An 18,371-nucleotide genomic window follows, 5' to 3' on the forward strand; every position below is an offset into this window, starting at 1 on the left:
TGATTCATACTCCCCTTCCTATCTGGCATCCATTTAAGAGCTGTTCACTATGTGGGTGTTCTGCAGGCTGGCAACCACACATAACACAGTTATTTCAGAAGACATGCAAAAAAGAAAAGGCATTTATGCCAAAACCAGCACAGAATAAAGGTACTGTGAACAGAATGGGGAACTCTTCAGGCCACATTCTCCAGTGACGTCTGTGCCGAGTCACATTCTGTATTGACTGGCTATTTACAGAATTTTTCAATACTTGCTATTCATGTATTGGGAGATAGTTGTGGAAGGAGTAACTTAGTTCATCTTTCTCACTCCTGTGGTCTAACATTGTTAGTGCTGCAACAGTTTTCTCCTCTGTAGATCCTGCCACCTGAAACTACCTCCAAAATATACTGCATTCAAATCTATGCACAGGGACAGCCATCTCCCAACTCCAACCAGAACTGATTTAAATACAATTGCTCCTATGCTGCAACAGGGAACTTAACTCCAAATATACCCTGGAGATACCAAGCTGGTCCACAGGAAGCATTTACAAGGAAACTAAACTGATTTCAAAAGTTTTACATTAAGACTATGCTGACATATAATGATATGGATTCTCCTACCTAAAAAAATTTCAATCTCTCTTCCATGGCAACTCATCTATTCTCAAGCTTTCTATCCAAAAGTGAAGCATTTTGAAATTACCCCCTGCCCTGAATTATGTGGGTACTGGTATCTGTTATTCAGATACTGCATACACCTTTTCCATAAGTCCAGTGCTGCCAGCTTCAGCTCTGTCAGCTCCTCCCATAACAATCAGAAAATCATGTCAGCTTGGGAGACAGCACAACACTCCAGGCAAGGATCCCTATCCAAACAAAAAAAAAGTCAAGGAGCATGATGCATCTCAACTACTATTTTCATGAAGTACCACAGCAGCAGTTATATCTAAAATAAAGAACACTGAGTAGTCTGTCAAGTCCCATGTCCCACCCTCTCTAGGTAATCTGGCTGGTGTATCAGAATGCTTAGAAGTAAATACAGTTCAATTATCATGAATGACAACTGATTGAAATAAGGTGATGTTACATTGAAAGTACAAGGAAACACCAGCCTACCTGGGACAATTTCAAAGAGATGTTTTCCTGGTTCATCGGGATTAGGTGGCAGCTCATTCACCTGATTGCCTTGCAGGAATATCAAACCCTGTAAGGGACACAAACATCAGTGAAAAGGGAAAGGCCACAAAGAAGGTAAGGAAAAGAAAACAAACATAACAGACATAGCCAATTGAATTCCAACCCTTCAACTAAGCCTACCTCCTTTCCAAACCCACCCTTCTGAGCAAGAAAATATTCAGCTGGTCATGCACCTGCCTTTCCTGTACTTTCTCTCATGCTGCACACTTTTCTGGTCAAATGATCTTTCCTCTGGAATAGCAATATTCTGAGCATGCATAGGTGATTCTCCTTGGTTTCCATAACTGATCATCCTTCGCAAGTTTTCATCTCACATTATATCTACTCTTCCTTCATCTTTTAGTTTCTGATTGCAGTCTGCAAGCCATAAGGTGGCTGAAGTTCTATTTCTAAATCCCTATTTTTGCTACTGAAGAAATCAGCCTGTTTTCTCAGTATACAGAAGTTCCCAGGGACAGACTGGAGGACAGCAGCTGATTCAAGTTTGCAAAACAATAGGACTGTCTTTTAATATGACTATAGTTTCCCTAGCAAGAAATCTGGGCTCCTTCAGTTCTCAAGTTCAAATGCTCTCAGAATTGTGATTAATTTTCGCCTTGAGCCCAAGCATAATTAACGCAATGTATTTCAGTTTGGGAATACTGCATAGTTGTTGGCATAGTGTCTTCAAAGTGAAGAAAATCATCATCTATGGAAAAGCTGAAAAAGGATCACAGGAAACTCTTGTCCAGTAACATGGGTTGAACAAAAGTACACATGCTATTTGGGCCTCATTGTTTCTTCATCTTTTTTTACTTTAATCTTTGACATTAAGGGTTTCCAGTTAGCATTCTTTGGGACATACATACAGTAAGACAGACAAAAGGCAGTAAGAACTGGGAGTTAAGCCATGAAGAGTGTAATCAGCAGTTCCTATTCCTGCACTGAACTGCCCTGGAATGGAAGTTGGTTCAAACCACTTTTTTTTTTTGCTGTGCAGAAAATTAAGAAGTTGTTTCAGTCAGCTGTTTCATGCATGTTTCTAGTAAACATGCACAGTTACATTCTCTTCAACCGATTTAACAGCTGCCAAATTCAAGACACATTGGAGCATAACAATATCAGTAATCAAAACAAATCCTAGTTACAATCTTTGTCAGCTTCCACTGCAACTCAAAAGATTCACGCAAAGTAGAGGTAGTGTCATAGAATATTACATCAGCCGAGAACAAGGATCAAACAGTGATTAAGTGAACATAGCAGGATTTTCAAAGACAGGACCCTGAATCCTGCTTGTACCCAAAGCTTAGGATGTTTTGACAAGGAGCAATCTCAAATTTTAGCTTGAGCAAGACTACTGTATTTCTCAGCCTGGTTTCTACCAGGTACTTCTCTGAAACAAAAATGTTTTAATTAGATACACTAAGACATCCCTACTTCCTTCTCATCTCTTCTTCATACTAAATGCACAAGTTTTAAAGTAGTTTCATAGCATGCTCCTAGGGACACCATATTAAAGAGGTAAAATGAACAAGAGTGTTAAATGCAAGTATCTGCTCGCCTTACCATAGGAATGAAGTTGCCTGAAGTGAGGAGAGAAAAAGTAGCAGCTCCTATGTTAACATGAGTTTGAAGCACATAGGTAAGGGCACGTGAATAGGTGAGAGGGTCACAATTCTTTGTTTTGTCTTTTAAAAAAAAAAAAAAGCTTCTTTATGAAGAATAGAACCTGAAGTTTTAGTGCTACACACAGAAATTCAAACACTTCCTGCTTTTAGGAGTATATGGAACAGCTTTATGGAAATGGTGAAACAGCAGCACAAACAGAAGAAAAAATAAAATATCTAAGTTGTACAATTGAAATCAGAAAGGATTGCCACAAGAAAGGACCCCAAATATCAAAGTCAGCTAAAAAAAAAAAAAGCCCAAACCAAAAGAAAACACCACAAAACCAGGCAACAAGACAAAATTGCAGATGCATCACAAAACTAAACAAAACCCCAAAACATCCCCAAACAAAACCAACCACCACCCCCAAAAAAACTCAAACTGTGAAAAGAGACTTACAGTCCTTTATTTGGTTTAGCTTAAATTTGTTTTTGCATTCTCAGACGTAAATTTACAGTTTCAGGTCACTATTTTATTAACACAAGGTAGAAATGTACACATAGCAATAAAAACTAATACAATATCAGTTGATTCCAGCTGATCAGACTTTCAGAGTTTCAGCTATCATTTGAAAGCTGGCAATAGTTGTTTTCTGTCAGAAGATGTAATAGTCTTAATTAGCAGCTACTTTCCTTTGAGGACCAATTTACATTTTGCAGAAAGAAAAGATGTTAAAGAGACAGCATCACTCTCCTTTTAAGGTAGAGTCCCCTCTTAGCAAAACTAGCCAGTTGCAAAACAGCTAGTGCCTATAAGCAAACACAAAATAAAAGTTAGGACTTCCTTAATGAACAGTATAAAGCAAGAATAAATCCCCACTTGAAACAATTACCTAAAACCTCACATTTATAACCAAGCAGAACTCGGGACTCTGAATCAAGCCCTGTATTACTTCAGAAAAAAACACACTTTGTGGAGGGTTCTTTTTCTCACCCTGAATTAGTAAGCTTGGCAAATAGATTATCCAGGTCACATGTATCTGAGACGAAACCCAATAATATACACGCCAGATTTTTACTGGTTTATAGCATAGAATAGTTAAGATGTACAGCCATATATATACAGACCATGAGATTCAGAGTGTATTTACAGTGAAGAGCAGGAGCAGTTCACAGAAAAGTGCCGTCAAACTAAAGAGTTTCAGAAAGCCCATCTTTCTGCAGGAAGCTGACATCAGTGATGAGTTCAAAGGGTTAAACCAAAAATCTCACACTGCATTTCCTTGCTTGCCTCAGGTCACCCTTCTCCTGCAACGAAGTTAAGCGAATGGACTTTCTCCATGCTTGATGCACCATATGGTGCGGTGTCATCTGCCCCCTTCAATGAGACACACCTTTGACAGATGAAAGTAATGTTTACTCTAGAAGAGATTAGATCTGCATAAATTGGTTAAACTAACACCTTAGACCAAAGCATTTCCTAGTCAAAATCCACCTTCTTTTTGATCCTTTTCAGAACATGTTTGATTTCATACATTCTATAGAAAGTTCTCATGGAAGTGACTGGTTTCATTTCATCAAAGCTGGTTAAAATAAGTAGATCACTATGTAGCAGAGCTCATTTAAAAAACAAACTGGAAATCAACCACGGACATGGGACAGCAGGAGGAATGCAGGACTTGCTGCGGCCACAGTGGCAATGGGGACTGTATGTTAGTACAGCTACTCCATGCCAGTGTGCACCTCATCCAGCTTTGCCATGAAGTTGCAGTAAGTTGAGCTGGTAGCATAACAAATGGAAAAAGAATAGGGAAATAAGAGAACTAGAAGAAAGATTTTTCAGGAAAACAAATTGAGGAAGGCTCACTCTACCTATGAAAAACAAAAAAGCCTGCAACATAGGCCCACCTCTAGAAAATGCTTTTAGGACATAGATGTTTATATAGCCAAGATCTTCAGGTTCTTGTGCATTTCTCTCTGCACATGTCCAGCAAGTTGTGCTCAGCTCTTCCACCTTATATAACCAGTCCTTTTAGAGGACAACATGCTTCTCCAGAGGGTAACAGAGTACCTTGCTCACAACTGTCTAATCTGCCTGGCATACAGAGAACTCTAAAAAGAGATGAAAAGGTAGGAAAAAAAACAATAATTCATGTTAGTAGGGAGGGTGTATCAATTCTGACAGTTGCTGTCACTAGTAGAAAGAAATTACTAGATGTAAACAGATTGATGTGTCCTTGTCCAGCAGCCACTCAGAATGCATTAGCAACCTTGCTTGGGAAGTGAATTCATGATGTATTAAGTCAGTTTGGATCCCCCAAGGTCTAACTTGATATATGCCAAAGCATGCCCCAGAAATAAACCTCAATTCATGACAAAGTTATTCCTCCCTCCCTCAGGCTTTGGGAACCTAAGGCAGCTGAATAGCTCAGGAACAGACAATAGGTTACAGACCTTCCAAGCAAGGTGGAGGTTCAAATCCAATTTTTGATGATAGTATCACCTTGCACCCTTTCAGGGACTTGGTGCATTGAGGGAGAATCTCAAGAGGACAAGTGTTCATACCTTAAGGATATTACTGTGGTCCTCCCTAACAAGACCAATTGAGAAGTTCTGCCCTGTGCCAGCCTCTGTAGAACCAGGATTTGATAAAGAAAAATCTGTGACACAGGAAACATGAGTGGAAAGCTTCCTTTTCATGACTGAGTCCCTCAAACAAACAAAGTTGATGCCAGAACACTGATCATCCTAGCTCTCATATCATTACCTTTAAACATAGCACTTCAGTAGCTGTTACAAATGCATGCAAGACAGAAGTGGGAGAATAGTGGGGCTCAAAGCTGCTCTCAGGTTTGCATTTCTGCATCCCAAGCCAAAGATGGACTACATGAGCACCTTGATTTTAGCTGAACACGGAACAAAATTTCTACAGGAACTTTATAACAATGAATTATCTCTGGCACTAAATTCCAAGGATCAAATAGCCCAAGCTAACCCAATACCACAACCTAGTTTTATGTAAATCCGTTCCAATTTAGGCTTAGAACTAGAGATTGTAGTCTAGTCTATGTGACAACATTTCCACCCTTCAGTGGTGTGGTTTTGCAAGAGTTTAGAATGAAGTCCACACACATACAGTTTATGTTACTGCAAGTCATTTGTTCCCTAGGTATAGATAGGCAAAATATTTCTGTAGAAAAGAGCGCTTGTGAAAGAGTACATGTACCAAGCTATCTATAACCTACTTCCTTTAAACACTAGTTACACGAAATACATAAACTCTCTACAATAGGACACTGCTAGTGAGAAGTATACACACAACTATGCAGAAATATTTGGCATGCAGCTTCTGGACAGTTGTGTTTTTGCAAAAAACGCTACTGAGCAAGTTTGACTAGTTTCTGGATCAGTAAATGCTGCAGCTTCAACTACACATTGGCTTCCCTTGCCTGAAACTGGACCTAGATGTAAACAAAGAGGCTACCTAGGAAAAGACAAGACTATATTTTGACTTTGAGGTTCACTGAAACGACAAGACACACTGAAGGTACTCCAAAGGTAACAGTAAACACTGGAAAGAAGATATGACAATATTGCAGATGCATGACAAATTATCCCAAAATGGTACAGAAAAATATCATACACAACCTCACCCTTAGAGTCCAGTGGCCAGAACACATTGTAGAAAATATTGTTGTTTTCTAGAGTGCAAAATTTAAGCTCACTGCAGATTCACTAAAGCCTTTTATCATATAAGTCAATACTGAAAGATTAATGAATTAGATGCAGAGCAGCTTCTGTTCTGCTAGAAGTGGAGGAGGGGTGCATGCTACCTCCTACCCTGGGAACAAAAACAAATCCAAAGCTACTTTAAAAACCCACACATATATTGACAGAGTTAGTAGGAGCATCAAAAGCTCTTTGCAGGTCAGTACTCTCTTCTTTCTTTCCCTATGGGAGCACCTGAAAAAATACTTAAGAAAAGTAACAGCTGCTCACCTTCTGATTTCTAGCACAGAAGTCAGTCTGATGGAGCGGACTCTGCAACTGCAACAATGTCATCTGGCACACAAACACACCTTCAACAGTACTCAATCCATTAAGGCCACAGAATACCTCCCCTTCACTCCAGTAAGCCTATGCCATTCTTCTGTCATTAGATTACACCTTCATCTTTTCAGTATTGTTTTCAAGAGAAAAACATCTACAATTCACTTTAAGAACATGGAAGCACAGGTTTTCATAATAACAGAAAATGCAACATCCATAAACAAAAAGATGTTCAAGGTTTCTCTCTGGAAACATTATGGCACAAATCTCAGCTGACTTTGTCAGATAAACAATAAGAACATGACCTTTTTTCCAGAGTATATATAAATAATCAAGTAGGCAGACGATCAACAGGAATTTCAGTAAAGCTATTGATTTTGGTTTTGCACACAAGCTTCCAGGCCATACTTAATATTTAAAGCAGAAAGATTTAAAAGAAGCTTGAGTATCTTTAGAGCCAAAGGAAACTAGGAATTAATATCAACCAATTAAAATATCTATATGTCCCATAATAAAGATCTCCCATGGTCACAACTGTCTTCCTAAGCCTGTAATCTTGTCCCTTCATTCAAGAGAACCCTAAGCGATAGCTATCTACAGGTTCCAAAAGTACATCTCACCTATGGAATGCATACAGTTCCAGCTGAAGTCAGATGTAAATCCTAGTTTGCAACTGTTACAAGAATAGTCAGGACATGGTCCTGTATTACCTTCACCTTCCCAACATTCCTCATGATTACCTGAGGTAGCTCCTTCCTCATCATATTCACCAATACAGTTTAGAAGTGCCCAGCTCTTGCTATGCATTGTATGGGAAAATAAGGTGCTCATCATAACAACGCAAAATCCAGCTGTTGTTTGCAGAGGCCTGAGCAATGACAGGTTACATCCTCAAGCTCAAGTCTTTCTTTCACAGCAGGATCAGATGGGACATACATCTGACTGTAGGGAGGCAACTAGGAAAGCTAAGGCCTCCTTAGAGTTAAACCTGGCGAGAGGGGTCAAGGACAACAGGAAGAGGTTCTTCAAATACATGGCAGATAAAACTAACACCAGAGGCAATGTAGGCCCACTGATGAACGGGGTGGGTGCCCTGGTGACAGAAGATACAGAGAAGGCAGAATTACTGAATGCCTTCTTTGTCTCTGTCTACTCTGCCGGAGGCTGTCCTGAGGAGCCCCGTACCCCTGAGGCCCCAGAGGAAGGCAGGGCAATGGAGGAGTCTGCCTCAGTTGATGAGGACTGGGTTAGGGACCAGTTAATCAATCTGGACATCCATAAATCCATGGGTCCAGATGGGATGCACCCGCGGGTGCTGAGGGAGCTGGCTGAAGTCATTGCTGGACCGCTCTCCATCATCTTTGCCAAGTCTTGGGAAACGGGAGAGGTGCCTGAGGACTGGAGGAAAGCAAATGTCACTCCGGTCTTCAAAAAGGGCAAGAAGGAGGACCCGGGCAACTATAGACCAGTCAGCCTCACCTCCATCCCTGGGAAAGTGATGGAACACCTTATCCTTGGTGCCATCTTAAGACATATCAAGGATAAGAGGGTCATCAGGGACAGTCAACATGGCTTCACCAAGGGGAAGTCGTGTTTGACCAACCTCATAGCCTTTTATGAAGACATAACAAGGTGGATTGACGATGGCAGAGCAGTGGATGTGGTCTACCTTGACTTCAGCAAAGCATTTGACACCGTCTCCCACAGCATCCTCACGGCAAAACTGAGGAAGTGTGGACTGGATGATCGGGTAGTGAGGTGGACTGCAAACTGGCTGAAGGAGAGAAGCCAGAGAGTTGTGATCAATGGGGCGGAGTCTGGTTGGAGGCCTGTATCTAGTGGAGTGCCTCAAGGGTCAGTTCTGGGACCAATACTGTTCAATATATTCATCAATGACTTGGATGAGGGAATTGAGTGTACTATCAGCAAGTTTGCTGATGACACCAAGCTGGGAGGAGTGGCTGACACGCCAGAAGGCTGTGCTGCCATCCAGCGAGATCTGGACAGGCTAGAGAGTTGGGCGGGGAAAAATTTAATGAAATATAACAAGGGGAAATGTAGAGTCTTGCATCTGGGCAGGAACAACCCCAGGTTCCAGTACAGGTTGGGGAATGACCTATTAGAGAGCAGTGTAGGGGAAAGAGACCTGGGGGTCCTGGTGGACAGCAGGATGACCATGAGCCAGCACTGTGCCCTTGTGGCCAAGAAGGCCAATGGCATCCTGGGGTGTATTAGAAGGGGGGTGGTTAGTAGGTCCAGAGAGGTTCTCCTTCCCCTCTACTCTGCCCTGGTGAGACCTCATCTGGAATATTGTGTCCAGTTCTGGGCCCCTCAGTTCAAGAAGGACAGGGAACTGCTGGAGAGAGTCCAGCGCAGGGCCACAAAGATGATTAAGGGAGTGGAGCATCTCCCTTATGAGGAAAGGCTGAGGGAGCTGGGTCTCTTTAGCTTGCAGAAGAGGAGACTGAGGGGTGACCTCATTAATGTTTATAAATATATAAAGGGTGGGTGTCACGAGGATGGAGCTAGGCTCTTCTCAGTGACAACCAACAGTAAGACAAGGGGTAATGGGTTCAAGCTGGAACACAAGAGGTTCCACTTAAATGTGAGAAGAAACTTCTTCTCAGTGAGGGTGACAGAGCACTGGAACAGGCTGCCCAGGGGGGTTGTGGATTCTCCTTCTCTGGAGACATTCAAAACCCGCCTGGACGCCTTCCTGTGTAACCTCACCTAAGTTTTCCTGCTCTGGCAGGGGGATTGGACTAGATGATCTTTTGAGGTCCCTTCCAATCCCTAACATTCTGTGATTCTGTGATTCTGTGATCTCCATAATGATGGATCAAATTCCTAACTAGGTAAGTGGAAGACATAAGATGCAGCCAACATCCTTGTGGATCTACCAGGCCTGTGTCAGGCTCATGGGAAAATTTATTTTTGTTCTCACTCTGCAACACAATTTATGTGCAACAGTTAAGCATGCACCTGTATCAAACAGTTTAATAACAGACCGTAATGTGTGTGGATGGTGATGATATTACATAGGCTGTCAATCTGTAACGCCTGTACTGACTCATCAGGAGGCAGCAACACAGGGATATTGTGTGGCTTATTCAATTATGTTCCCTCTGTTCAATTACCCTGGTTAGAGGCCTGACAGTAAAAACAATGACCATTTCAGCTCTAATCTATCGCATCCTGTAGCGGAGCACCCTCCCAAGTGCTGTACATATAGAAAGGTCAGAAAAGCAGAAAATCATCCTGAATTTAGTGCTGAGTTCAGACTGACAATTGCTCTCCATTTACCCTAGGTGCAGGAGCACTGTCCTCTCATTAATTGTTTTAGAGAGCCACATCTAACTGTGATAAACTGGTGCTAGACCAGCACTGCACTCACAAAAGGCATATGAGGCAGCAAGAAGTTAGTAAAAAAAACCACTCCATTAATTAATTAATACTTGGCTTAAGAGAGACAGACTCGAATCATGTTTGTTTCATTTAAAACTGTTTAAAATATTCACTACCAAAAAGTTGCAAGTTAAACATGTCACATGTTCATAAGAATGTTGCATGGTGACTGTCTATTATCATTTATCACCAGCAAGCCGCCCTGCAACTACTCAGCACATCAGTAATTAGACTCTCCTAAATCTTTTGCAAGACTAAACATGCTTTGGAAAGCTTTCTTGCACACATTTGTTGTCCCATGGACAAACTCATACAGGTGATCTAAACTTAGCATTTTAAGTAGCCCTACTGTGGTTTGATTCATTCAATCATCATGTATAGGTTGTTATTAAATTATCTAACCAATAGATGACCTCTTCTCTCTTTGCTAGCTCCTAAACATTCTGATCCTATTCCTTTCCTCTGCCTGTTTTCTTTCCATGGTCTGCTTTGGGACAGCTCTATGATGCTGTCCAATACATATTGCACAGAGGGACTTAACCAGTCATTTCCACCAGGAAAAGTGTTCTCTTTCATTCATACTCCATAAAGTCTAAAAGTTTTGATAAAGACAAACTTCAGACAGTTTAATCTTTTTTCCCATTGTAGAAGGTCACATTGCTTCCCAGTCTGCCAAATTAGTTTTTGTTGTCAGACACACACTCCTCCTTCCAGACACAGACAGCACAAAGTCCTGCATAAATCCTTTCTCCTCAAAATTTGCATAGAAAAGCAATAACTCCCAGGTGTACGTAAAACACACTAAAACCCAGATTACAGCCCATTCTCAAGTCCTGCATACTGGCTTATAACAAAACCTCCATGCTCAAACTACCCCTATGGCAGCTGGCTCACCCCTCAACTTAACAATGGATTATTTGGGAGATAATGAGTCCCAGCTGACTAAGCCAGGTTTTTCACTCCTGCCTCAGCAATCCAGAACTCCATAGCTCTTTCTGTCAAACTCCAGTCTCACAGATGACCATACTAAGATTTGGAGGTCAGCATGCCCTAGTGGGTAAATAAACACCTTTCAACATTCTCCCAAGCTCTACTACTTGCCTGGGTAGTAGCTAAGTCAGCCTGCAATGCCTCTTGCCTTTGAACCTCCTCAAGCAGGTATGTTTTTTGCTAGAATAGAGAGCAACTGAAGTGACCTGTCAATCAAAGTAGTGACTGTGACCCACATAGAAGTCACAACCAATACATCCTACAGTTCTCAAAGTAGTCATACATCTGAGGAGACCTTATAGCAGCTTTCCAGTACCTAAATGGGACCCACAAAATAGCTGGAGACTTTTTACAAGAGCATGTCATGATAGGACAAGGGGTAATGGCTTTAAACTGAGATTAGATATAAGGATGAAATTCTTCACTATGAAGGTGGTGAGGCACTGGAACAGGCTGCCCAGAGAAGGTGTGGATGCCCCATCCCTGGAAATGTTCAAGGCCAGGTTGGATGGGGCTTTGAGCAACCTGGGCTAGTGGAAGGTGTCCCTGCCCATGGCAGAGGGGTTGGGACTAGATGATCTTTAAGGTCCCTTCCAATCCAAACCATGTTATGATTCTATACCTGAGGTTTAGTTTCCTCTTCATCCTTATAATAGAAGAGCTGGTCCCCACGCAGCACAAACCACCGCTGCTGCCAGTTCTTCATGATGCTCCTTTGTTTCTTCAGCCAGCCAGACTTTAGCACACGTTCTTGAGGATTTGGTGAAGAAGGTCTGGAGGGAGGCCCAATCTGTTCACCCATCACCAAACTCTTTGACCGGGCTGAAAAAGCAATTACAATGTAAATGAAACAAAGAAATAAGGATAAGAACCACAAAGAGGCTAAATAACTGTTCCATGCTTTCTTCTGCAAGATGGACAGACCATTACATGCATGCTCCCTGTTCAAGTAGGTACTTGTTTTTCAGCATATACATTCAAGTTCATGACAGTCAAACACAAGACAAACATCAACCTTTTGGTATTGGGAATAATGATATTGCTCTCTCCTGAAGGGATATTTACCCAGTAAGGATGCCTAAGCGTGGGTGACGTGGGACAGAAGAGAAGGAAAGAGAGTGTGTAAGAAAATATTCTCACTTCACAGACTACCATTACTGGGGTGATTAGCCAGTGAAACCAGCTGCCGCAGGAAAAAAAGAAAGATTCAGAACTAAGCAAAATTCAAAAAGAGAAAAGGCACAAATAATGTAGCTATCCAGAATGATTATTCAGCCCAGTCTTCAGGGTTTTTTGACGCTGAAACATAAAAACACAATGGAAATTTAAAAAAAAAAAATACAATAGAGGGGGAAAAAATAAATCTCAGGAAAGGCTTCAGAAGAAGGAAAGAAGTCTATTGCCCTTTCCTTCCTCTTCTCTTCCAACACACCTGCAGTAAAAGGACTGAAGCATGTGGCATTTAAAGCTTGTCTGGAGTAGCAGATAATGATTATATATTGCAAGCAGCAAGTCAGTCATCTAGAATAGATAGCTTAAATGGCCTCACAGGTCTTTTCCGCCTCTACTTCCTTTCAGTTTATGAAATATCTTATAAGAACAGTTATTTAATATCTCATGCCATTTTCCTTCATTAGTGCTAACATGATCCTGTTCCTTCTCATTTTCTACATTCAGTTAACTTAAAGCACAATTTATAATTGCCCACTTGAAACAGGGCTACAGTTTACAGACCAGTACCAGTAATCTACGTGATTGATGTCTTACGCTAACACTGTAAACTGCTGCAGCCAAGAACCAGACAAGCTGCTTCTTCAGGCATCCCCAATACACTACATGTAAATTGGCTCATCACAAAAAAGAGCACCACTCTGCTCTCTAAGTACTGTGTAGCTTTGCATCTTTTGGATTCATATAATTAAAACATATCACCTTGGTGTTGCCACCTGACTCTGGTTTCTGCCTCTGGTGCCTCAACACATAGTGATGGAACTGACAACATATGCCAAAGAATGCAAAATAAGGCAAAATAAAGTGGAGGTAGTGGTTGGGTAATAAAATAACAACAAATTATTTTAAAAATTACAATAGCAACATTAAACTTGACCCTATTTCTTTTCTTCCATGAAGCGAACTACAATAGGAAGAGAGGCAGGTAACGGACTGAGGTCAGATCTTTGGAGAGGTTCTTCAGTGTAATCCAGTGAGGGAAATCACATTGATGTCTGTGATTAAAAAAAAAAAAAATCTACTTTGACCTTCTCAATGACCTGGCAGTCAGGCCACCATGTTCAACTTCTTAAAGAAATATAAAACTAGCATTTTTACACAGTAAAGACTTCCATCAGAGGGCAGATCTGAATGGTACCACATCATCCATTACCAAAAAGTTTCAGTGACAACCACCTCCACTGGTATAGTATTGTATACTCCCCTACTCTCATACTGACTTAAAAATCCTCTCACCTCTCCTGTAACCATCCAGTAGGCACTCTGGCATCTGACAACTTCCCAGTTTCATAGGCAGAAGATGCCATGACTTTGTTAGTCTTCAACTTCTCAGTGAAAGCCCAGTGTGATAGGCGAAGGGGTTTTTATTTTTCCCCATTTCTCTGAACAGCTAAGGTAAATTCTGCTGTTCTTAACAGAACTGTGAATAACAGATTTTGTCTTATGCCTCAAATCAAGAGCCATTAGGTTTCAATCTATAACTATTTTCTGCTGCAATAAATTTAGTTTTTACTTTGTTTTTAGTTTCACTTTAAAAAGAAAAGTTGAAATGTTTTAAGTGCTGATGCAGTTACATACCATTTTCAGAATTAGACTTCCCTTATTTTTGGCTAAAATGCCTTGCTGAATTTAACCTGAGCTCATATACAGCATTAATCCTACTTTAGTGAAGTTTACCAGCAAACTTCAAATTAGCTTAAAGTAACTCGGCACTCCTCAATCCTGATTATTTTTACACAGTCAAAACAATTCAGAAAAATATTCACTTAAAATCAGGCTTTGATGTATCCAGGTTTATCCACTGTTGCCTGCACTCTGACAGACAGGCATTTTCATTCTGGCAGAATATATAAAGAACTGCTTTTCATCATGAAGCTAAGATCCTTAGGCCGTAATACATCCATCCCTTTCTGGCAACACAGTGCCCTCTAGCAGATGATTACAAAAATACTAGGACAACTTAATCTCCTGCCCATCCCCCACCCCCAGTCACTGCCAAGAAACCGATGATCCTATTTCATAGGTATGTAGTAAGAAAACAGACTTTTCGCATTTAAATCTCTATTGCAGATGCTCATAAGGATTTAGTTGAAGGAACCACCTCTGCCTTGTCCCAGGCCACATTTTACAACAAGGACCAGACTGTAATCTAAACCAGATTCCTTTTCAAATTCATGTTACAGTATTACAAGAACAAATATCCCAAGAATTTGCTTTTCCAAATAGAACTAGAATGTTTCTTAGGCAACATCTTGGCTATTAACCAAACCAGTTATTCTAATAATGCATTGGCATTATTGGCATCCATACTTCAGTAAGCACCTCAGTCATCTCCACACTGGAACATCTCATCACTCTCCAGATAAATCATGCAAATCCCAGCAGTTTCCAGTTTTCCTGACTTGTATATATTAGATAAACCTTCTCCTACTTCACCCCTCCTCCTAAAAAAACCCCCTAGCTTTATTTAACTGTAAACCAGCTACCTTTGTTTTAACTTCTACATTGACACAGACCTCACAAGAGACATTGAACATCTAGCCTTGGAATAACCCAAGGTATGTTCTCATATTTCCACTTGCACACTATTTGGTGTTATTTGTACAACCCTACCTAATAATAATTTATTATAGTGAAGAGTTAAGGCTTTTGTGACTGGTCACTAGAGAATGCACATCTTCATATTTTTATTTTAAGCAGCACTATGTCTTAGTTGACTGCTATGGTTGTTAATTCTTCATGCTGTCTTAACTTTCCATTTCCTTAGAGTTTCTAGTTGTGACTGTAATAGTTGATTTCATTAGGGAGATACTTAGCAACCTCATCTGTAAGTCAACAGCATGGATCAGATAGAAATTTTTAGAAGTAGGAATTATTTATGGCTATTAATGGCATTGATGTTGATATTGCATGCTTCACATAATATAATTGCATAGAGGTCAGAAGAAGATTTTCACAGATGAGCACAGTGTGCCTTTAAAGCAGCACAGATAACATTCTACTGAAATCAAAATATCTGCTTAGTACATCAAGCCTCCGATTCTTAATGGTAGATATATACTCTCAGTGCTCATCTATTTAACAGAATTATGGAATCAGCAGAGCTTAAGGAAGAAAACAAATCAATAAATCAGACTCGCAACAACTCAGCAAATATTTTACATGCTCTGGAGTTCTGATCCAGTAATGCCTGCCCAATAATACTGCATAGTTTGGTTTTGCTCTTCACATTTTCATTAATTGATTATTGACTCAGCTATATGCTTACATTCTAAACAAATCAAAGCAGAAAGGATTCAAGCTCTCCTTGGAAAAAGGCTTAGAATTCATTTGCACAGCGCAGCAGTACTGAAGTGCCAACTACAGGACATATCCACTCAAAAGCAGTGAAACAAGGCAATTACAGCACAACAAGATTACAACAGACCAGGCAAACCCATATACTTGCTACCCCATAGATGGCACTAACAACGAGCCAAGCCTGTTTTTTGGGATGACAAATCATTAGAAGGCAAGAATCAGAATTGCAGATATTCAAAATACTCCTTAGACTGGAAGTGACACTGGCAGATGGAAGTTCTCATATCTAGATGAAGATGGGGGAGGAACATGAGCAAAGGCAGTGGAGAGACAATCAGCACCCATTGTGCAAACACCTGGACCTAACAAAATAAGCTCCCCATCTGAAGTCCCACACTTGGTTTCCATCTCCTTAATAGTAAACTCAAAGTTTATCCTAAGGAGTGGATGGACCAAATCAGATGGAGCCACACTGACATTCCTTGCAAAGATATCAATCTCTATTCCCAACTCAGTCCTGCCTAGAGCTACTTTTTCTCCATTTCTCTTCCTTGTCCCATTAAGGGAGCACCATACACTTCTACAAGAGCTCCTCTGCAACTCAGATCTGTCTCCAAGCAACATACACATTCCTGTTTTCTCATCACATCTACTTTCTACCCTAAGCATGCACATAAGAGATAACTTCTTCCCTTCCATACCATTCCCCCTCCTTTAGCTCAATCCTGCCTGGCAATATTATGCAGTCTCTTCTGCTCTCCTCCTCCTGCTTATAGCTCTGAACACCGCCACAGATTCGAGCAATCAATAAGAACCTACTTAAATCAGGGATGCGGAAATCAATTGACTCAATGCAATTCAATATCAATTAAAGTTGTAATCTTTTGAAGTTTCATAGGCAGTTAGCTTAAATCAATAGTCATTATAATTGATTCTAGCTGACAAACTATCCTACAGTGAAGGCACTTTGCTCTAGTGTTTCTTCAGTCTAATGACATAGTGACACTATGTATTAGTTCTGATATAGTCATTGTTTAAAGTACTAGCCACAAAGTGAAGTGGTTTCACATACTACAAACAATATTCTCAGTGGTTTTATTTCATTCAATCTTTGTCTCAAAAATTGATGCACTGAAAACACAAGAGTCATATGCCTTCAATAGAGATACTGCATTTCCTTTCACCAAATTGTAGGAAATAAAATACTTGGTTTAGATTTTGTTTGTGTGTCCATGACACATCTGTATTTGTGTTTGGATTTGATTGCTAAGATACCACAGCCAGGGAGCACAAATGAAACCAAGACACTTCCTCAACATGATCTGAGAATTTATCATCTCGAAACACAATAAGCAAAGAAATTAAAGCCAGAATGTTTGAAATGATTGGTGATAAGATGTGTTTAGGCAACTAGAAAGATATCAGTTACAAGAAATTTACAATGGCTTTTAGCTCCCTCATGCCAAAGAGAGCAGCAATCTCTACAGAAACAAAAGAGCACTACACAACCACATGCCTGCTTATATCTTGTGACCTGCAGGGCACTTACCACATTCAGAAAAACCACTGTAAGAGCAGGCTGTGCTCCATTCTATTCAATAAAACTACACTTGTCTATTCAGAACATTTTATGGACCAAAACCACGTGTTGTGTTATACTTCCTTTCTTTGATTTATTTTTCTTTTAGCCAAAATAATAATATGAAACCATTTTTCTTCTCTGGAAAATTTTTCACAGCCACTCAGATATTGCTGAAGAAAATGAAAGGAAAAAATAGAAGGGTCTTGAAACCCATACATGCATTTCACTGGAAGCAGGGAAAGCAGGGAGACAATTATCTTCACATATGTTTGTCTAGTAACCTGTATTTTCTGTAGTGTTTGGGATACCAGAGTGCATGTACCAAAGCAGGTAGGCTTGCCAAGAAAAGATTCTGACAGTCTGAAAGATCTGTTAGTACAAATATTTGCTTGATATTATTAAGCTCCTGTGAGAACAACTACATTCCTGAAGGCAAAATCATAAATCTGAAATTTAACAGAAACCAGTACAATTTCACTCTCCAATTAAGGATGGCTGCTGTTAGAAACTGGCTATATATACAGGGTAAAATACCTTTTGGCCCTTACCTGAAAGGCAGAAGTTTCAGTCATAGATATTTACATCTAGGTAGGACACACTCTGTTTAAAAACAAAACCCAAACCCAACCAAACAAAAAACCCCGCACCAACCACACAGCGTTTGAATAGAAAGAGCAGAGAAATGAATTAAGGAAGATGTGAATAGCAAGGGAATTACTAAGAAACACACTTGGGCTACAGAGCACAGCTACAGCCAAAGATTTTGAGCCAGCCTGAAGGACTGTGACTAGATATAAACTATACATTGTAGCAGAAGATGCACCAATATCCCCAGAAAGGAGTCCAGATGGACTGGGACACTAGACTTGTTCATGAAGGAGCATCCTGTCTCCAGAACACAGGTCCATGCCCTTTCAGAACTCTTAAGGTGAAAAGCTGAGGGTTCTCCTTTCAGTATGTTTGCTGGTTTATAAGGCTGTTGTTTCTTTCACAGTGTCAGATCCATCAGTTCCCTTTCTCTAGCGAAAGACAAAGAAAAGGGAA

The 18,371-nt window shown here is 40.4% G+C and overlaps 1 protein-coding gene across 1 annotated transcript in view; it reads right to left on the reverse strand.

The window, feature by feature from the left end:
- ARHGAP22 (Rho GTPase activating protein 22) overlaps positions 1-12,032 on the reverse strand; it is a 128,207-nt gene extending 116,175 nt beyond the window's left edge. The window contains exons 1-2 of the mRNA XM_065638780.1: positions 11,838-12,032; positions 1,104-1,191 (exon numbers count right to left, since the gene is read on the reverse strand). Coding sequence (XP_065494852.1) covers positions 1,104-1,191; positions 11,838-12,017 — 268 coding nt within the window. The 5' untranslated portion in view covers positions 12,018-12,032. The remainder of the gene's footprint in view (positions 1-1,103; positions 1,192-11,837) is intronic.
- Between the last annotated feature and the right edge of the window lie 6,339 nt (positions 12,033-18,371).

This window comes from Caloenas nicobarica, chromosome 7 (genome assembly GCF_036013445.1).
Source record: "Caloenas nicobarica isolate bCalNic1 chromosome 7, bCalNic1.hap1, whole genome shotgun sequence".
In the NCBI taxonomy this organism is placed as follows: domain Eukaryota; kingdom Metazoa; phylum Chordata; class Aves; order Columbiformes; family Columbidae; genus Caloenas; species Caloenas nicobarica.